Here is a 22,744-nt window from a genome sequence, read left to right as displayed (position 1 = left end):
TTCAATCCCTAGTGATGAGAGGACTGTCAAGGAAAGTTCTCTATTGTATGACACGACTCAACCTCAGAAAACACTTCTTTGCCTTTAGAATTGTCGACGACTGGAATAGCCTTCCAAACAACATATTGACTTCTAAGACACAACAGTTTTAAGGCAGCTCTGAATAGGCATGCATTGGAAAAACATCAACATAAAGTTTGAGAGAGTTTATTTCATAAGAGAATATGTTTACGGGAAAGAGTTTATCTATATGATAACAGAGTATATTTATATATGAATATGATAGAGTTTATTTAAGTTTGACAGTTTATTTATTTGATAACTGGGTAGTTTTATATAAAAGAGTTTGTTTATGTGATAACATCTTATTTGATACAAGTTGTGACTATCAGTGAAATTGTGAAGGTTTTTATAGTGCTTTGTGGTGGTTAGTCGTAAATAATTGGTTCAAAAATCAGTATGTTATTTTAGAACTGTTACTTCATCATTGTTGAATGAATGATTGTCCGTTCGTTATATTTACATACTTCGACAGAAACCTAAGGAGGGATAATCAATTTGAGTGCTTTCATGTACTTTATTTCATTACCTTAATAACCATTGTAAAATTGAAGGCATTTTAATATAAAAAAATCTTTGTTATTTAGTTTCAATACATTTCCCTCTTTAGGTCTCTGTAAAAACGAAAGAATCCAGTTCATTATCAAATAAAGGAAATACATGTATCTATAAATTGGGCAGAAGAAATTGTTGATTATCTCCCCTTAAAGAGAAGAAATATGTTGAACTTCTTCCCTTGCTTTAGAGATTTGCTTTCAAACTTCTATCGCGCTTGCACGCGGAATGTTTTGTCGTGTCGGAAATGTCGCTCACACACTTTCTCCCCCATGAGAACTTTGAAAAGTTTGCAAGTATGATGAGAGAGAGAGGATCTTACTGCGCATGGTTCAAAGCCTCCAATGATGACGCACTTGTATACCTTATCCAAGTGGTATGAGCTGGAGGTTCCTCTGACGTCAGCAATTCAGGGATTTTCAGTCTCTTTGTATATTTCTCGTTGTATTTAGCGTTACCTACTGGACTAAATCAAAGTTTACAAAAAAAAAAAAAAAACTTGGCACAAATGTAATAGGTAGGTTTAAAGATGCTCCACCTCTTACAAACAGAAACAATTTAGCAATGTTGTTACGAAAGTTACTTTACACCATTGAAATGTTTGAGCTTCTAATTTTACTAAAGACAAAACTATTTATAACAATTAAAAATCTGTGGCATTACGCCCTATATAGAATGAAGTATTGATTGTGCATGCAAAAAAGCAAAATAAATTATTTAATATATATATATATTTTTTTGTTGTGTGTGTGTTAATTAGACATATACAGTGGAACTTGGTTGATACAAACTCGGATAATTCAACAACCCTGTTTAATACGAAGTGCTTTGACGGTCTGGGCCGAATTCCCTCTTTATCTGTTTAAAGAGCTCGGATAATTCGAATTCAGATAATACGAAATAAATTTAGGGTCCGAATGACAAAAATCATACATAAAATGTTGTTATAACTCGAAATGAGATTTTTTGGACGAGATCTCAGAAAATACTGATTTCTTTTTCATAAATCTGCCGTGGAACGGCATTTCAAAATATATATCTAGGTTTTCTTGTTACTATTTTGCAACTACCATCAGCTATTTTGACAGCTGTCTTACTTTGTTTTACGACATGGAACTAGTCTATTTATACCAAGTTATAGAAGTTTTATCTCTGTCCCTTCGAGTTCGTATTAACCGAGTTCAACTGTATTCATAAGATTTAACACCAATTAATGTTCAAATGTCGGTGGTGGAGCATCTAGCATATATGAAATTGTTTATCAGTCAATTTAAATTGTAGTGACTCGGTTCGCCCGTCCTTTATAGAAACAATGACAGGTTTTGTGAGGAAGAGGGAGTAAAGTGAAGCTGTGTTATAGTAATGACTATAAGTATCACACTTACGAAATCATACTATAACAGTTTTTACAGAGCACAGATACCAAAACACATCTTGCATTCTCATTGCTTTATTAACACCACTGCGACCAAGAATACTACTATTTCTGCAATAAAGAATTAAAGAAGAAAACAATGATGGAATCATTTTGTCAATATTATAACCAAGAAGCAATAGAAGCACTGGCTAGCACAATAATGGTATGTATATACTGTCAGTACAGCACTGTATCTGTTTACAGCATCATCAGTCAATACTTGGCGGCCTATACCAAATGATTTGATTTGTATATACAAGTAATCAATTAGGATAAATCGCATTCAATATTAATCCCCAAACGATGTAACAGCAGTACCAGAAATGACAAATGATTTTAACATGAACTGCCCTATACAAGATTCCATTGACACAAATCCACCATATCTGAGAAAATATCACATCTTTGTTAATTCAAATCCACAGTATTTCACATGTTCCATCACAGTAAATATGTAAGAAGGCCTCCATCAGGGAAAAAAAATCAAAAAGAATTTCCAGATATGGAAAAGAAGTGAAGTACTTTCCTGTACAAATATAAATATATATATTAAAGAGTTAAATTGCGAGAAATTTCCATTCCCTGAAGTAGGAAATATACAAGGAATAATAAAATATTTTTTTTAAAAAGTTTAAATGGCATCAATATCGATCTCTGGACCAGTGTCGACGGGTGCCGCTGGGGCCTCCGACTGTTGTCCAACTCTTCCTGTGGTCGAGTAAACAACCTGTAAACAAAGTAAGCCAGATATAACACTTTCAGTCTAAACCCTTCACACATACTTATATATACTGTCATCAAGATAAGAAGCAAGCACAAGACTAACATGTTATAAAGCTTCTTAACTATCCTTTTATATCCAAACTTTCAAATGAATATTAGAAAGCTAGAAAAGTCCTTAGATTCAATAGATGTTTCGAAGTTATCCAATATAAAATAACAAACCTCAATATTCTCATCTTCCTCGCTTTCACTCTCCTCCTCCTCTGCTTCCTTTAACCATTTAATGAAGGGTGCAGCTTTCTCGTGAATTTCCTGAACCACTTTCTTGTCCTGTACATACTTCTTGGAAACCTATCAACCATATAGAATGAAGAACTTTTAGGTAACATAGGAACAGGTTGAACAGACAATGTGAATCTGGACACACTTTTCGGTGACATGTCACAGGAACAAAGACTATCTTGTTATTGACAGCCATAAAACTTTTAGGCCCATTGATTTCCTCCTCTAGAATATCATTGTCAATAGTGAATATTAATGAACCTATCAACAGGTCTACCCACCTTTTTGTCCCAGTCAAGGACGATTTTATTCCTCTAGTATATAATTGTCAATAGTGAATGTTAATGAACCTATCAACAGGTCTACCCACCTTTTTGTCCCAGTCAAGGACGATTTTATTCCTCTAGTATATAATTGTCAATAGTGAATATTAATGAACCTATCAACAGGCCTACCCACCTTTTTGACCCAGACAAGGATGATTTCCTCCTCTAGTATATCATCGTCAATAGTGAATATTAATGAACCTATCAACAGGCCTACCCACCTTTTTGTCCCAGTCAAGGACGATTTTATTCCTCTAGTATATAATTGTCAATAGTGAATATTAATGAACCTATCAACAGGTCTTCCCACCTTTTTGTCCCAGTCAAGGACGATTTTATTCCTCTAGTATATAATTGTCAATAGTGAATATTAATGAACCTATCAACAGGTCTACCCACCTTTTTGTCCCAGTCAAGGACGATTTTATTCCTCTAGTATATCATTGTCAATAGTGAATATTAATGAACCTATCAACAGGTCTACCCACCTTTTTGTCCCAGTCAAGGATGATTTCCTCCTCTAGTATATCATTGTCAATAGTGAATATTAATGAACCTATCAACAGGTCTACCCACCTTTTTGTCCCAGTCAAGGATGATTTTATTCCTCTAGTATATCATTGTCAATAGTGAATATTAATGAACCTATCAACAGGTCTACCCACCTTTTTGTCCCAGTCAAGGACGATTTTATTCCTCTAGTATATCATCGACCATAGTGAATATTAATGAACCTATCAACAGGTCTACCCACCTTTTTGTCCCAGTCAAGGACGATTTTATTCCTCTAGTATATCATTGTCAATAGTGAATATTAATGAACCTATCATCAGGCCTACCCACCTTTTTGTCCCAGACAAGGATGATTTCTCCTCTAGTATATCATCATCGTCAATAGTGAATATTAATGAACCTATCAACAGGTCTACCCACCTTTTTGTCCCAGTCAAGGATGATTTTATTCCTCTAGTATATAATTGTCAATAGTGAATATTAATGAACCTATCAACAGGTCTACCCACCTTTTTGTCCCAGTCAAGGACGATTTTATTCCTCTAGTATATCATTGTCAATAGTGAATATTAATGAACCTATCAACAGGTCTACCCACCTTTTTGTCCCAGTCAAGGACGATTTTATTCCTCTAGTATATCATTGTCAATAGTGAATATTAATGAACCTATCAACAGGTCTACCCACCTTTTTGTCCCAATCAAGGACGATTTTATTCCTCTAGTATATCATTGTCAATAGTGAATATTAATGAACCTATCAACAGGTCTACCCACCTTTTTGTCCCAGTCAAGGATGATTTTATTCCTCTAGTATATCATTGTCAATAGTGAATATTAATGAACCTATCAACAGGTCTACCCACCTTTTTGTCCCAGTCAAGGACGATTTTATTCCTCTAGTATATCATCGTCAATAGTGAATATTAATGAACCTATCAACAGTTCTACCCACCTTTTTGTCCCAGTCAAGGACGATTTTATTCCTCTAGTATATAATTGTCAATAGTGAATATTAATGAACCTATCAACAGGTCTACCCACCTTTTTGTCCCAGTCAATATTAATGAACCTATCAACAGGTCTACCCACCTTTTTGTCCCAGTCAAGGACAATTTTATTCCTCTAGTATATCATTGTCAATAGTGAATATTAATGAACCTATCAACAGGTCTACCCACCTTTTTGTCCCAGTCAAGGACGATTTATCATCGTCAATAGTGAATATTAATGAACCTATCAACAGGTCTACCCACCTTTTTGTCCCAGTCAAGGACGATTTTATTCCTCTAGTATATCATCGTCAATAGTGAATATTAATGAACCTATCAACAGGTCTACCCACCTTTTTGTCCCAGTCAAGGACGATTTTATTCCTCTAGTATATCATTGTCAATAGTGAATATTAATGAACCTATCAACAGGTCTACCCACCTTTTTGTCCCAGTCAAGGACGATTTTATTCCTCTAGTATATCATCGTCAATAGTGAATATTAATGAACCTATCAACAGGTCTACCCACCTTTTTGTCCCAGTCAAGGACGATTTTATTCCTCTAGTATATCATTGTCAATAGTGAATATTAATGAACCTATCAACAGGTCTACCCACCTTTTTGTCCCAGTCAAGGACGATTTTATTCTTCTAGTATATCATTGTCAATAGTGAATATTAATGAACCTATCAACAGGTCTACCCACCTTTTTGTCCCAGTCAAGGACGATTTTATTCCTCTAGTATATCATTGTCAATAGTGAATATTAATGAACCTATCAACAGGCCTACCCACCTTTTTGTCCCAGACAAGGATGATTTCCTCCTTTAGTATATCATCGTCAATAGTGAATATTAATGAACCTATCAACAGGTCTACCCACCTTTTTGTCCCAGTCAAGGACGATTTTATTCCTCTAGTATATCATTGTCAATAGTGAATATTAATGAACCTATCAACAGGTCTACCCACCTTTTTGTCCCAGTCAAGGATGATTTCCTCCTTTAGTATATCATCGTCAATAGTGAATATTAATGAACCTATCAACAGGTCTACCCACCTTTTTGTCCCAGTCAAGGATGATTTTATTCCTCTAGTATATCATCGTCAATAGTGAATATTAATGAACCTATCAACAGGCCTACCCACCTTTTTGACCCAGACAAGGACGATTTCCTCCTCTAGTATATCATCGTCAATAGTGAATATTAATGAACCTATCAACAGGTCTACCCACCTTTTTGTCCCAGTCAAGGACGATTTTATTCCTCTAGTATATCATTGTCAATAGTGAATATTAATGAACCTATCAACAGGTCTACCCACCTTTTTGTCCCAGTCAAGGATGATTTTATTCCTCTAGTATATCATCGTCAATAGTGAATATTAATGAACCTATCAACAGGTCTACCCACCTTTTTGTCCCAGTCAAGGATAATTTCCTCCTCTAGTATATCAGAGTCGTACAGGGCCTTCAGAATGTGTGGCATTTTAGGTAGCAACAATTCAGCGTGCACTTTCCCCACCAACTGCTCCAGTCCTCCCAATAGATATTTCTGTGCTTTGTGGTTTTCATTGCAAAACTACAAAACAAATACCGAAAAATGAGAACACAAGATTAAAATGACAAAATCAGAAGACTGTGATACAGTCGAAATGTATTGTAAGGTAAGAATTTTTCTCCTGAGTTATGGAAATTTTGAAATCTAATACAATTCAAGAGAAAAAGAACAACATCTGTAGTAAGATCCGAAATGGTTTCTTATGCAAATAATTAACCCTTAGGCTGCTGCAATGGTTTGTATAGTAATGGCTCTCAGTGCTGCATTAATTTTGTAAAATCCAGGGAAATGAAACTATTTGCATTATGTAAATAAAAGTTATATGAAAATTGTTTGTTATTGCCTGTAGTTTATATTGATGTTGTTTATTCCGCAAATATACTCCTCGTTAAGCATACAGGTAACAATACAGGTGACTAAAGGTAAAAATATTAGGTTGTATCAAATAATAACAAGAAAACTCAATTAAAATTATGAAATAAATCCAATTTAATAGAGTAACTTTAGTATTAAGAAGCATATGAATTCATTTGGTTATTAAGTCTTTGAAAAAATCCAGGTAAAAACTTCTAAAACTAATTAATATTCACAAACAAAATCTTGATAATTGTTCATGAAGGTAAGAAGCTAGTTTCCTGTTTAATTTCTGGTCTATCCTCACATAGTGTATGCATTTGCATTATGCACCACGTATTATCTCCATCTTAGACCAAGTTACCATTAAAAGTATTGTTATAGCTCAGGTGAGTCCAGGTAAGTCATTTTCAGTCAGGTGAAAGGTAATTAGACAATATAAATAGAAAACGATCCTAAACAATTTCTGAGAAATTGTTTTTCAAATGCATCATGTCTTGACCAACAGTGGTGTAAATCACTTAATCTGAATAAAACCCATAGCCGTTATCAACGTAAAAGAAACACCTGCATCTCATAAAACGTAATCCCAGTGTCATTTTTCGTTCATGTTTTCTTTCAACATGCCGGTCATTGACGGTAAACTTCGTGTAGATAATATAAACAAATTTGTGTGAACAACTATATTTTCTATATTATAATCATCCAAAAATGCTTTTAAAAGCAACTAGCTTACATTTATTCATGTAATGCATTAATTTCAATTCGCCTGTGAAAGTAAATCTAGTCGTCTGTCAACATGGCAGCCGGCCGCGTGGGGGTCTGTCTCATGTTCTGTGTTGGCATCAGGCACACAATGATTTATAGGAGAAATACAAATAATGTTGCTTTCTATTGGATCCCAATCTAAAGTATCTGACCCTTCAAATTTACTTTCAACTTCTGACACATCGCTAGCAAAGAACTGTTGTACACGTTCTTCATCACTTCGATCTATCGGAGCGGCCATTTTGACGAGTCAGTATACCATTCGAATTCCTCCACACCTGTGCTTATTTTTAGGGTATAATCCCGAGAATATCGAATGTAATTACACTAGAACCAATCGTAAGCATTCTACTTTCGTTTTCAGTCATAATTTTAGCAATAGGAGGGAGATTTGACGATCGGACCGCCAGTTGAAAACTCCGAGTCAAAAAACGTCTTTTTACGCGTGTAGCACCGAGGGCCATTTAAAGTGTACACGTAACGGAAAATACTATTTAGATATGTTATTCTGTTTGATCTCCTGACAAGAATGTTGAAAACCGCATCAAAATCGGCCGCTTCAGTACCGAGATACAGCCCTCCGAAGTGCTCAATTTTTACCTGTATATCGACTGCTAATCAGGGAATCAGCCTCTCACGCTGATTTGAGGAATAACCGGATGTGACGTCACGAGGACAACGGCAGTGAGGTGCTTGGTAGTGGGGTTATAGCAAAAAGGAGGACATATATGTATTCCTGAAATGGGGTTACGAGAATTTTACAAATACATATACAGTATACAGTTATGTTGACGATTTAATTATATATATAATAGGAAATATTACAACTGAAATCAGGCTAAATACATATGTAGATAAGCGGAAACATGTATACGTTATTTATGGTTCTGGTACATTTAACTAGAGATCTTATCTCTGTTTTAACAACTTTCTAAATTATCAAACCTCGGGAATATTCCATTTTCATAATGTGATCTAAAAAGAGACAAATTAGAAAAATGATGGTTATATAAGTATTCATTTGAATATGTTTCTGTATAAATAAAAATTCTCTCTAGGCCTATGGATTTCAACAGAAATATATATGTATATATGTTTCTGATTTCAATAACCAACATAACGAAAAGAAAATGTTTTAAATGTATTTCATAGTTCAATACACGTAGATATCATAGACAAAATTAGGAGGGGAGTAAAAAATGGATATCCGAAATCTAGCAACTATCAGAAATATCAAAATTCTGACATTGAGCATTATATTTTCATTGTTCTTTCTCGACATGCCATTTGTAAATTATTTTGTAGTTTTTGTTATAAAAATACATTTACGTGTAACCAGAACATATAAACAAGACAAATGTATAATGAGTCTTTCTGAAATATATACTGTACATCTAGTAATTGATACACTTGTTATATGTTATGTTAGAACGGTATATTTTACTGTAAACCAGGGATTTTTAAGTGTAAACAAATATTACATTATACAACAATTACTAGAACGAATATACGTACCCGGCCTACTATACCTTTCTGCCGGGTACGAATTGGTCCCTATGTGTCCTAGTGGAGCAGTGCCTCCGGAAATCACTCGGGCACAGTTTTCTATACTTTTTTGTAGGTTTCCAATTATTTTGTGCGTATACAAGCATTTATATATTATTTTTGTCGAAAACAAACATAACTAGAAATTGTCACCGGGACAATTTGACGGGCTTTTCACCTAAAAGCTACTCCGTTCAAGGTAATTCATAACACACTTGGTAGCGCTTAGTTTCAGCTTACCAAAAGTCCAATACCAGGCCTTTCAGAACTTTACAATAAGTCATTTGAAGATTTAAGGATTGTTAGCCCGAGTGCCCTTTGATATAGGTCAAGGTCAATCACATTAACAAACGTTGTAGGCATTTATGTCAGCCTGCTTCATGCCTAATATTAGGTCTCTAGGCCTTCTAGAAATTGAGAAGAAGATTTTTTAATGATTTTGTCGAAAAATTGCATTTTTGAATTTTGTCCCTTATTTCAAACCGGAAGTTGTCGTTTTACAGAAAAGTGATAATTAAATTAATTGTTTCATTTTTTATTCTACATAACATATCCAAAAATGAAAGAAATTGGCTGTGTGGTTAACGAGCTACGGCTGTCTCAATGAGCTGAATTTTCACAGGATTATTTTCATAACTCTACAATCACACGCACTCTGTGACCTTGGATGAAGGTCAAACTCGTTTATTTTTTCAAACCCGATAGTCAACTACCTAAGCTTACTTCATGCAAAACATCAAGGCTCTATACCATGTAGAACTTGACAAGAAGATTTTTTCGTAATTTTCACCGAAAACGGCGATTTTGCAGTATGAGTCAATAAACAACCGGAAGTTGACATTTTAGAGAAAAATTTACAATTACAAAGGTTCTCAGTATGCTATTCTACATAACATATAAAAAAATGAAAGAAATTGGCTCAGTGGTTAACGAGTTATGGCTGTCTAGGTTAAACCGGAAGTGACGTCATTGCGGCCATATTTGAATTTGAATCAACACCATATTAACAAGAATTAGTCACGGTAATAAGTGGAAGATCTTGTGTGAGTTTGGGCTTGATCGGACTGGTAAAATCAGAGGAGATGTTTAAAATATAATTGTCGAAATTTGCAAAAAAATCTTAGTTAAATATTAATTACGTCATAAAAAATTAATAAGTGGACCAATTTTATTTTTGAAGACATCCAAACCTTCAAAATGACATCCTGAATCGATGTATTGAAAAAAGTTGGGGGAAAAATGAATAATAAAAAAAAAATCTAAAAATAGTCATTTTTGGTAAACTTTGACCTAATAGCGAGCTTTTTAACGAGACATATTTTGTGGAAAAATGTCATGGGTAAAAGTTAGATATGTTCATTCCCTACAATAAAATACCTTCGGATTTGAAATAGCTTTCATACTTTTCGAATTATAGCAGAGTTTGTGTTTTTAGGTTTTACGTCATGGCGGCCATTTTGGAATTTTTGACCTACTTAATTTTGTTCATGGAACACCTTCAGATACATGGTTTAAACATACTGAAATCATTTTTATCCTATGTCTTACCGTTTGACCGATAGAGCGTTCACAAAAACAGGAAGAAGAATAATAATAATAATAAGAATAAGAAACTTAACAAAAACAATAGGTCTTTTCACAAATAGTGAAAAGCCCTAATAAGAAACTTAACGAAAACAATAGGTCTTTTCACCAAAAAGTGAAAAGCCCTAACTACCATTCTTAATATCTACCGTACCGCTCACAAAACGTCAAATTCATGCTTTGTAGACTTGCTGTATAAATTCACTGCTGAAAGGTCTTCATATGTGTATATGAAAAAAACAAAATTTCTCGCTGAGAATTTGATATTTGATATGGTTCAGTTTTATTGCCTAGTAGGTAACCGATATAAAACAAGTACGATAAAATGCATGCAAAATTTTAAATAATGGTTTGCAAAACCATTACTTTGCTCCATTAGCAGTAATAGGCACCAATTGTAGCTCTAAAGACGACAACATTTTCTGTCTAAAAGTCTTTTGAGCTACAATATTGCAGCTAAACAATTACATGATGGTCCATCGCTAACTTACCAGTGATCTTACTTTTGACACCTGACGCGAGCTAATCAACAAAGCGTGACAGGTCACTAAACACCTTTCTTACGTAATCTGGTTAGCCCCCTCATTAGTCTCTGTTGACCACGCGGTTTAGTTACTGCAGTATATAGGTATAGAGATTAACGCAGCACGACGTTAGCTATTCGGAATGACAGTTCTGTTTTTGTTCTGTACTTGATATCTGCTACTTGGATTAGACTTGTCACTTAGACATCTTCAGTCTCATTGTTTTCGTCTGACCCGTGCATGATTTATTTTTTCAATTAAAGACACTAATGAATGAACTTGAGCGAAATATCCACAAGTCGCCGAGTGTACTGTATTATATGTAAGCTGAATATATTTCGTCAAAAAACAAATAGATCGATTTCAGATGTAGATGCATTTACATATATGCAAAAAATTCTGTTTGGAATCTGACTTAATCGTATGGGCAGGTTTTATAAAAAAAAGTCAGAAATCTGTTAAGCGGGTTTGACCAGTAGACTTTCAAAGACCCGAGTCGGGCTTTGGATAACATAATCAAGAATCCTTGATATAATATTCACATATATGTGATTCCAACCACCGCAGATATACAACGTACATGGATTATTATGAACATTTTATTGTGTAAAATTATGCAGTAATTGCGTAGAGATGTTCATTTATCTAAGACAGGTACATCAATATACATGTATGCATGGCATAAATCCCTGTTTTCAAGCGTTTTTCAAAGTCATATCTGTGATTAAGGATAATATTAAATAGGTATCGGACATGAACACAGGTACTTGTGTCTTCAAAATCGATATTTACAAACAGATAGTTTATATTAGATGGCAGACACCAAAAATCGCCTCTCTATCTTATGCGAGTAGAATAGGTCCCGTTGTCCCCGTGACGTCACAGGTCAGGGGTCCCAAATCGGGGTCAATGGCTTGGGGCTTCAGGTGTGTTTTAGAGAAAAGTCGCATTATCTCTAATACCGTAATCGCTATGAAACTCGTACTTTCTCCATTCTAAATTTTATCCAAAGACGCATTTATCAAGCCTTATATACCAAACCATTCCGTGTACACTTTAAACCAACGCGTATATAGTCGCGTGTAGCAGTCTAAGGGTTAAAACAATGGATACTCAAGAAATTTTCAAATTGCAGTTATAACCTTCACAACTCAACCTTGTGTAAGAGTCTCATCCACAAAGTCATTCTCAAGTGACGCAAGTTATCCTAATGGAGTGCAAAATCACATACTATCTGTTATTGATCTTGGAAGAGAATAAACAAGATCTAACAAGAGGCCCATGGGCCTTAGAGGTCACCTGAGTTCGGATACAGAATGAAACAAAGACACAAAAACACTATATATTGGTCCATCAGGCCCTTAAAACCAGTCAGTGATTTTATAACTGACTTTTCAATCTATGAAGAGTATCTGGTTCCATCAAATCTGTAAATTCAGAAGATTTTTCCCCCTTAGTTTAGTCATTTTGACCCCTTTTGGCCCTGCCCATCTACCCCTGGAGGTTGGCTAGGACCAATATGGATATCATGCTAAAATGCTATCACAGGGTAATAATTCTAACAAAGTTTGACCTATTGAAAATTAAGCAAATAATGCTCATAAATGTGTTTTTCCAATATCAATTAAAATAGATTTGACCCCTAATCAGGGGAAAGTCTGAGATGCCAGGGCCATGAAATTCACAATTTTTGTAAAGGGCCTTAAAAAGACCTTCCAATCTATGAAGAGGATTTTTTTCCCATCAAATTTGTAAATTCAGAAGGAGACTTTTGAAATTTTAGCCATTTTGAACAATTTTGGCCCTGCCCATCTACCCCTGGAGGTTGGCTAGGACCAATATGGATATCATGCTAAAATGCTATCACAGGGTAATAATTCTAACAAAGTTTGACCTATTGAAAATTAAGCAAATAATGCTCATAAATGTGTTTTTCCAATATCAATTAAAATAGATTTGACCCCTAATCAGGGGAAAGTCCGAGATGCCAGGGCCATGAAATTCACAATTTTTGTAAAGGGCCTTAAAAAGACCTTCCAATCTATGAAGAGGATTTTTTCCCATCAAATTTGTAAATTCAGAAGGAGACTTTTGAAATTTTAGCCATTTTGAACAATTTTGGCCCTACCCTCTGGCCCCTGGGGGTTGGCCAGGACAAATATGGATATGATGTTAAAATACTATCTAAGGCTAATAATTCTGACAACATTTGACTTATTTCCTATTACAAATGACCAAATTATGCTCAAAAATGTCTTTTCCCTGTATAAACTATAGTAAACTTGACCCCCTCCCCAGGGGGGAACGCAAGACCCCAGGGTCATATAATTCACAATTTTTGTAAAGGACCTCAAGACCTTTTAATCTATGAAGAGTATTTGATTCTACCATTTCTTGAATTTCAGAAGAAGATTTTTGAAGTTTTAGCCTATTTGACCCCTTTTGGCCCCACCCCTCAGGCCCTTGGGGGGCTGGGACCATATAATTCACAATTTTGGTTGACCTTTGGCTATGGAAGGTTTCTGCAAAATTTCAACAAAGTTGGTTCAGTAGTTTTGGAGAAGAAGTCGAAAAAGTAAATTGTTTATCGCCATACGACGGACGACACACGACGACGGACAAAAGGCGATTAGAATAGGTCACTTGAGACTTCGTCTAAGGTGACCTAAAAAGAGTGTCTAATTTGATACCCGTAAGAATAGCCGGCGATGCTGCTTGATCTGAGAGAGGATTTTAGTGTCGAGAAGCACTTCCACCAGAATCAGAACACCTTTATCCTTGATTTCCAGTCTCTCAGCTTCTGCAACAATGTCCTTCTCCACGGCAGCCATGTTGTTACTATCACGTTTTGACTACAAAAGAAAACATTTCATTGGAGGATCCAAGTAATACAGCACTCAGTCACATTATATTTTAAATATTTAATGACAGCAGCATGTGTGAATCAGGTCAGAAAAGGATTGTTCATCATAAGAATTCTGTAGGGGAATCCAAATGATGTTTCATCATACCCTGATATTAACAGGTTAACTATATACAGAGGATTCCGCTTATTTGCATAGGTCATTTTCCAGAAGAAAATATGCAAATAACCGGAGTATTCGAATAGGCGGAGATGACATTTTGCACCTCCGTTTGACCCCACACATATGTGTGAATAGGCAAATAGGTTTCGTTTCGTTTACTTGATAAATATGTTAATTATTTACACTTAAAACGAACAACAAGTAATTATTTTCGAAGTTGTAAATCGATTTTAATTGTTTAATAACAAAAAATTTCCAATATTAGATTCTTGTTTACGTTAGATCGACACGTGAATATTTGAGAAACAGCTAAACGATCGATATCAAATGCTATTAGATTCTACAAAACAGGATTGGATTTGTGTCTACAATTCTGAACCTAAATAATAAACAAATTTACGTACATTTGCCTGGCAAAATGAACTTACGATCGTGATTAAACTTCAAAGTGCCGATCAACTAGTAGTGTTGTTTATGCGTTTTTACACATATGAATTCGAAAATGGCGGCAGGTGATGAAGCCATGCGTTCAATCGACCTAAATGTGTTTTGAGAATTCTCCCTGTTTGTTGATCTATACGGCGAATAGCTTGATAACATTTCAGAAATTAATCCATATTCAAGTAGCAATGAAACAACGTAGCAAGTATCTTTTTTATCCTAAGCTTACATACTGTACGAAACTTGCGGTAGTCATTGCACGCCGACTTTGCATGCTTTTATGTCTCGTTCAACGAGACGCTTGATACGCACATGTCTGTCGTAGTCAACAAGACTCTGGTTGAACGAGACTACTGATCATGCATGGCGATTGTTATAAGGAAGCATGGTTTCTCCAACCGATCGCGAACTAAGGTACGTTACGTTAATAAATAAACATATTTGAAAGTGCAAATGCTTTAATTAGATGTTTGAGCCAGTGAATATACTAAAGTTATGATCAACCGCTGCTGATGTAAATCGTAACAGCGTCGAATACCTTTGCAGATTCATGCATAAAATAACAAGCCATACTTTAACGTTAATCTGTTACCATGATGATTTCTAGTAAAATTGAAACATATATCGGCGAATTTCGCTAAAAATATTTTGCAAAATTGAAAAATATTTGATTATATTTTTAGAATTTCCCAAATATTTTATTCAAATAACCGGAGGTCATGTAAAAGTCTATGCAAATACACGGAGTTGAAAAAACAAAGATAAAGAAGGAAAAAATCGGGACCGCAGAATTTTATGCAAATAACCGAAATATTCGAATAACCGTTATTCGATTATGTGGAGTCCTCTGTACTACTAAAATACATGCCGAGACTTATAGTAACAAGAATATTTTCAAAGTCCTAAATAATTCATTTGACACTGAGAAATCAAAGAAGCACAAGCAATAAACTGTGATACTTTTAACATTGCGTCGTGTTGATTATTTAAAAAGAGATTATCTGGAGAGGTTTTTTTAATTTAGGCCAAGGTCAGAGACCCAGTTTTTGTATGAGACACACTACTCCAACAATGTTAGAGGTTAACACGAGATACTTTTAACATTGCGTCGTGCGACCTCTAACAAGCACGGCCATTGATTCATGTTGCTGGGCCACAACTGATCAAAATGATGTAAAATGTATCAAAAGTCACATCTTAAATGTTGTCACCTACCTTTTTGGATTTATATATCATAAATACATATATTTAAAAGACATTTCCGACAAATTAGTCCAAGAAGCTATGATAAATGCATTTCTTATAACTTTCATCGTATTTTCACTTGAATTGGCCGCCATTCTTAATTTTAATAGGAATATTGAGGTTTTATGAAATTTATCTATATGTGTACACAAACCAAGCAGAAGGAAGTAAGCCTCATTTCCATAATGTGTTTTGCTAAATTTAAATTTTGTGTTTTGTATTAACCATAGCAGCCATGTTTTAAGGACAGTAGAATTGAGCACATCGACTTGCATATGATTTAACATGGATTTAACAATATATGGGTGGTGTCATACAAAATTATTTGCTGGAATGGATTAATATATAAACACCGAGTAAGTCAATCAGTAATCATTTATATATCTTGCCATTTAAATTGTCTTAGATATGTTTAAACCCAGCAACAAAAAAACAGGCGCTGCCAGCAACATGGACATACGGATCTTGCATGAGGTCGCAATATAATCAGGTGGAATAAGACCTCATACACGTGTAGGAGTAGAGACACACCTGCCTTGCTTAGGTGGACCCACATAGAAATTAATACAAGTTTCATTGCCCTGTACCTAGTGGGAATCTCAACAATGTGACAACTACATGTAGTGAAACGTTTTCATCAGGTCAGAAAAGGATTGATCATCATAAGAATTCTGTAGGGGAATCCAAGTGATGTTTCATCATACCCTGATGTAATCACAATTTCATCATCAATATAAAACTATAATAAGCAAGCTTTTCCATTTTATTTCCTAGCTTTTTTTTTTTAGTGAAGCAAACTTTTCCATTCTATTTCCTAGTTTTATGTTTGTTTATAAAGCAAACTTTTCCACTCTACCTAATCTATTTCCTAGCTTTTTATTTTTCAGTAAAGCAAGCTTTTTTGTTCTATTTCCTAGCTTTTTATTTTTCAGTAAACCAAGCTTTTCCGTTCTATTTCCTTGCCTTTCTTTTTTGATAAAGCAAGCTTTTCCATTCTATTTCCTAGCTTTTTTTTAGTTAAACTAACAATTTACATACTTTACACCATAGTGTTATGAATGACAACCTGGCAGAAAAATTACAACCTATGTTTTTTTTTAAAAAGTGATATTTCGCTTATGACAGCAAAACATCCCAGTTGAGTAGTTGGACGGTCATTGGTTTATAATACTTGAGAAAGAAAGATCTCTATAGAATACAAACCCAAAACTCAAAGACCATTGTTTTATTTGGTATTATTACCGACAAAACTAGGAAGCATTCCAAAACTGGAGTAATACAGAGAACAGAAGTTTCCATCAAGTCAGAAAAGGATTGATTGTTCATCATAAGAATTCTGCAGGGGAATCCAAAAGATATTTCATCATATTCTGATGATGATAACAGATTAACTGGAATGATGATGATGGCGAGATAAAATTCAGCACTATATAAAATATTGTTTACCTTAACAAACTGGTAGAACATTTCCAGTCTGTCATCCTGGGATTTCTCCAGGTCGTCAGACAAAGCCATGATCTTTGCAGCATCACTGAGTTCTTCCATTCTTTGTTTGATGGCATCTGCTGTAACTTCTACGTCTGGAATCCAGTCATCTCCATCATCATCTTGATTATCCTACAAAATGATTTGTTACTTTATTATATAAACTATACTTTTTCCTACTAAACTTCTTCATACTACACTTCTACACTCTCCATATTGTGACTTATAATGTAGTTCTGAGTGATAAGCAGGAATAACATTGAAATCGGATCCAATCTCAGAAAGAAGTCAAGCATCAGCATTTGTTAATCATGCCATTTTTTTTTTTTTTTTTTATGTTTAAATGTGTTACCGGATCAGTCAAATGATGAACTTAAGTGTGTGTTGTCCCTGCAAAAATGTGACAAGATCCTTAAAACATCGACTGGTCATTCCATAGGAAAGATTTGTATGAATAAATTACTTACAACTTCTGGTGGTGCGTCCACAACTCCACCACTGGCCCGCTGAGCAGCCATCTGTTCCTGGGCATTTGCCTCAGGACTAGCACGGTCCTTATCCTCAGTATCCCCATTGACATGTTTCTTATTAGCTTTTTCCTTCTTGCTTTTCTTACCACCTTTAGTTGGGGTGGCAGCAGATGGATCCTTTAAAAGAATTATTCAAGTTCTTAATATGTCGTCTATTATTCAGTTTTCAAAATGTTTTTGAAATTAAGAATTTGGAAAAACATTATCTTAGGAGAACATGACTTGTAATAACCTGGAAGTATTTGAGTATTTAACAAGAGATCACAGAGGGATCTTGGCGCCCACCAAAGTATGATCTACGTCTGACAATGGAAAGAGGGATCTTTTCTCTGCTTTTCAAACTTTTTCAAACAAACAACATATATGAAATATGAAACAGATCACTTCATTACTCTTTTAGAAATAGCAGTAACAAACTTCAACTATCAAAATTCAAGATGGCTACCTGTCGGCCATCTTGTTGACCGATCGGTCCTAAAATGCAATATGCACAACTAAGGTCCTAGGGGAACCTACATATAAAATTTGAGAGAGATCCCTTCAGTACTTTCTGAGAAATAGCGGTAACAAACTTTAACTATCAATATCCAAGATGGCTACCTGTCGGCCATCTTGTTGAACAATCGGTCCAAAAATGCAATATGCACAACTTGCACCCTAGGGGAACCTACATATGAAATTTGAGAGAGATTGCTTCAGTACTTTCTGAGAAATAGCGGTAACAAATTTCAATTGACAAAATCCAAGATGGCTGCCTGGCGGCCATCTTGGTGACCGATCCGTCCCAAAATGTAATATGCACAACTAGGGCCCTAGAGGAACCTAGATATGAAATTTGAGAAAGATCCCTTCAGCCCTTTCGGAGAAATAGCGGTAACAAGAAATGTTAACGGACGGAAGGACCACGGACGAAAAGCGATTCAACAGCCCACCATCTGATGATGGTGGGCTAAAAAGGTTACTGGAGGATTATTTATAACTCACAACATCAGGAGGGTTCTTCAAGATGAATGTGGTCAGTTTATGCCTCATGTCAACTTGGCCTGAATAGCCACACGCAATGCATCGCTGGGCAATAGAAGTCTTCTTCACAGTCTGAAAATAAAATTCTTAACAATGTAAAAATATCAAAGCTTAGCAGATAAAAGTCGGATTTTCTCGCTTGTAATGTGGTGAAATTATAATCCGGGATTTTTGTATATGATCATTGCAGGGGCATGTGTCTTTTAATTTGGGAAAATATTACATTTTCTCTTTCTTTCAATGCATATATTTAGCAGAGGTTTTTCTTTATTTGGGAAAATATTTACATGAAATTGGGAAAATACAGCTCAATTTTGTAGGGGAAGGGACCAAATTTTGGCCCAAAATAAATCACTGATGGTGCTCTTTTTTTTAACCGTTTAGTGTAATTTTTGTCCAACTTCGTTAAAAGATCTAATGATAACAGTATAATCGTAAATATTCACAGATAATCAATAAAACTACAACTGTTTGGATTTAGGATGCACCGAGTACTTACAAATTTAGTTTCTGGATTTGAACATTCCGGACAAAGCACAAATCTTTTAATAAAGCCATCTAGAAGTAACTGAAGCTTTTGGGCATCATGTGAACCATTGACAATGTATCGCTCATTTTTGAAATCAAATTGAGTTTGAGCTCCAAGTTCACAGCCAAAATATTTGGTGGGATCTGAAAATCACAAATTTTCAATTAAGTTGTTAAATAAAATAATGTTCATCAAATAATTTGACTGAGAATTCAACCAAATGAAAGTTACCATGGTAACAAACACAGAAACCATAATACTACTACTTACATGTTGGTGGCCGATCCAATGCTTTGGCGACCTCAACCATATTAACAATGACTGTTTTTATTCCATTGCCCTTCCCTTCAACCTGTAAAGTGAAAAAAAACAAAAAAACAAATACAATTATGAATATTCTTATTATTGTTGCAACCAGTAACTGTAATGAAGGGTGACTTTGACAAAAGCAATTATGTTGCCAGAAATTATACCAAATTTCCTGTTGTTTTTTTATGATAATTGAATAAAAAGAACATGTACTGGAACTTGCTACTTTCTAGGATTTTTAAATGTGGTAAAGGGTAATGATTGAAGTAGTTACCTTAGCTAGGAGACGAGGCATCTTGTACCTGTAGAAAGGGTCGGTGACCTCACTATTGATGTTGAGGCTAGCCATTGTGAATTACTTGTGTTAGACGACTTGTGCTTTCTGTGAATTCCACTGCCCGTACAAAACAAATGGCAACAATACCGTTGGAAATTCATAAAACTAATTAAAGGGTCTATAGTTTGATCCGAATGTGTGGAAGCAATTTTTCTTTTGTGCCACGGCAATGGCCCTGAAACAAAAATCAAATAAATCATTAAGTTAAATTGAACATTTGTCAGGATACTATAAGAATTTATTAAGAAAATTTCCCTTATAGGATATGATGGCATGTCTACCCCTTTTACTGCCATTTTTTGCTGTTCTTATGAATTTCACATATAGATAAACGAAGGTGCATAATGAGTTGATCAGTAAAAAATGCAAAGATTTGTCACTGTCTCTTTACACTACTTAACACCACGCGAGACGCCTATGAACCAGGAATAAAAACCATATTCTAAACAAATACTTGATTTATCAAGTCAAATGAAAAAGCTTAACAATTTCATGATGTCTACATGTTTAAGGATGGAAGATTGACAACCCGCATCAGAAAGTAAGACGGTAACCCTCACACTAGCCTGAGATACTCTGGCCCTGACACCAGAGCGCAGTAGTACTCGAAAACCTGGAATAAGCTGACACCGTTTGGTATCGGGCCAGGTACTCTCCGATTCAGACTGACCACCGAGAAGCACCACTAACCTTAGTCTATTCAACAAATGAATATCATATCTACCCAATTATAGCAATCCGTCGAGATTAAAGATGATTTGCATACTACGAGAAAATGGCGAAGATGACGAGGGATATTTAAAGTTGTGGAAAAGAAACTGCTGTGTTGACACAATAGATCGTGCATGCTTGATGAAATGGATGGCTATGAGTAGATAAATTATTCATTTGTTGAAAAGACCAAGGTAATTGGCGATTCTCGGTGGTAATATCTTGTAAGTAGTCTGAATGGGAGAGTACCTGGCCCGATACCAAACGGTGTCGGCTTATTCCAGGTTTTCGAGTACTACTGCGCTCTGGCCCTAAACCAGACATCTATCTGTCATAATTTCCAAGTCTGGTGTCAGGGCCAAAGTATCTCGGGCTAACCTCCAAGTCTGGTGTCAGGGCCAAAGTATCTCGGGCTAACCTCGCACATGCAAGCTATATCAAAGGTAATGTTGGCGGATATGAAAGGGAAATCAGTTGCCGCCCAATGTCATGGTCAGTGCACAAACACAAACGCACTCGCAATGTATTCTTCCAAATCCTTCTCACTTATAAAAGCTTTTCGGAACATATGGGCAAAATCTCAGCCAGTAGTTACAGAATCATGTAAAAATTTATAAAATGTCATAAATAACACAATATTGAATATTCTACATATCTTATATGAATTGATTTATACACACTCTTTATATGTACTATTGATTAGCAACTAATTATTTAATAGAAGTCAATTAATAGAACCATATGGTGTATGTTTCATCGTCTATCTATTACATGTAAATAAGTAACATTAAATAAGTCAACTAAAGTTCAACTGATCCATTGCAATACATTTAAAGACATGAAATTCTTTATTGAATATTTCTTAAATATAGAAAAAGTTCAAATTAGAAAATATTTAAGTGAAAAATTTACAATGCTAAAAAACTTTTTAAAGTCTAAAAATTGACATTATCTGAAGATCTTTCGTGGAAAAAATCCTTGGTAACGGTCCAAGTAGCTTTTAAAAACACAATAGGTTTGTAATTTCTCAATAGCATATGTTTGATCCGGGCTAACTACAACCAAGTACAAAGTTATCGATGACGTAAATATCAAGTCAACATAATAAGTTCCGTTCAGCATATTTTATCGACAGCCAATGGTCTCTGGAAGCGCGCCAAAAATTTCCCATCTGCATCGCCATATGGGAAGACTGAACATTTTGTCGATGTATAACTAAATTTCAAATGTGTCACAAGTAGTCTATATAAAACGAATTAGAAAATTGAAAAGTTTTGAAATGCTGATGAAATTTTATCGCCAAACGAACCAATCCTATGTCCACGTGTTTTCAATATGGCCACTTTGTCGCGACAAAGTAACCTTGAACTGGATCTATAATGAGGGGAAATATTCCAAAACTAAAACGTTAAATTCACAATCCTAACTTTTGTCCATTTTAATAAATACTCCTTACTTACCGTCTATACTCAAAAACGTCATAAAAAAGGTTGTCAAAGTGGAGGTATATGAAAAAGATATCCGGAGTCGTGGTAGCCTACTGCACAGGTTGCTGGGACTTGTCCCAATATGTCGATATAAAACGCCCCGACGGAGCCAAGACGTTTCCCCAAAATCTGTGAAAAGATCAATAGTATATGTAAAAATACCCTATTCTTAACAAGGCATATCTTCATTACGATAAAAGACTTTTACTCCACATTTTCGATGAACGGTTTCGTGCACATTCGACACTCACCTCAAGAATTTCCACTTGTGCTGGTCACGAGATCCCGGATGAAGACTTCGTTCTCGAGAGACTATTCAAGTTCCGCGATAAAATGCGAGACTTTATACATTCCGCCATATTGCCAGGATGGTCACACGGGAAGGGGAGTGAGGAACGTCGACTAGCAGATCAT

General features: G+C 35.2%; 1 protein-coding gene across 1 annotated transcript; it reads right to left on the bottom strand.

The window, feature by feature from the left end:
* Nucleotides 1-2,049: 2,049 nt before the first annotated feature.
* On the bottom strand, nucleotides 2,050-22,709 carry LOC138319417 (eukaryotic translation initiation factor 5-like). Its single transcript, XM_069262559.1, has 12 exons — nucleotides 22,582-22,709; nucleotides 22,304-22,459; nucleotides 20,070-20,307; nucleotides 19,757-19,838; nucleotides 19,457-19,629; nucleotides 18,919-19,029; nucleotides 17,872-18,051; nucleotides 17,366-17,536; nucleotides 13,898-14,059; nucleotides 6,286-6,453; nucleotides 2,978-3,106; nucleotides 2,050-2,759 (listed from the first exon to the last, which is right to left on the bottom strand). Exons 3-12 carry the CDS (start codon nucleotides 20,142-20,144, stop codon nucleotides 2,664-2,666), a joined length of 1,347 nt encoding a protein of 448 aa, XP_069118660.1. The 5' UTR covers nucleotides 20,145-20,307; nucleotides 22,304-22,459; nucleotides 22,582-22,709; the 3' UTR covers nucleotides 2,050-2,663.
* Nucleotides 22,710-22,744: the final 35 nt, after the last annotated feature.

The sequence above is a fragment of the Argopecten irradians genome, chromosome 3, assembly GCF_041381155.1.
Source record: "Argopecten irradians isolate NY chromosome 3, Ai_NY, whole genome shotgun sequence".
NCBI classification, from domain to species: domain Eukaryota; kingdom Metazoa; phylum Mollusca; class Bivalvia; order Pectinida; family Pectinidae; genus Argopecten; species Argopecten irradians.
Note: the sequence above shows the minus strand (reverse complement) of the source record. Positions and strands in the feature narration are given on the sequence as shown.

Bases quoted from the DNA above. Each gene is read 5' to 3' on its own strand.
- LOC138319417 (XM_069262559.1), bottom strand. From the start codon at position 20,144: ATGGCTAGCCTCAACATCAATAGTGAGGTCACCGACCCTTTCTACAGG. The intron at 19,030-19,456 runs GTAAGTACTCGG...TTTTATTTTCAG, and splicing joins CAAATCCAGAAACTAAATTT to ACTGTGAAGAAGACTTCTAT. The intron at 14,060-17,365 runs GTAAACAATATT...TTTCTTTTGTAG, and splicing joins TGTTCTACCAGTTTGTTAAG to TCAAAACGTGATAGTAACAA.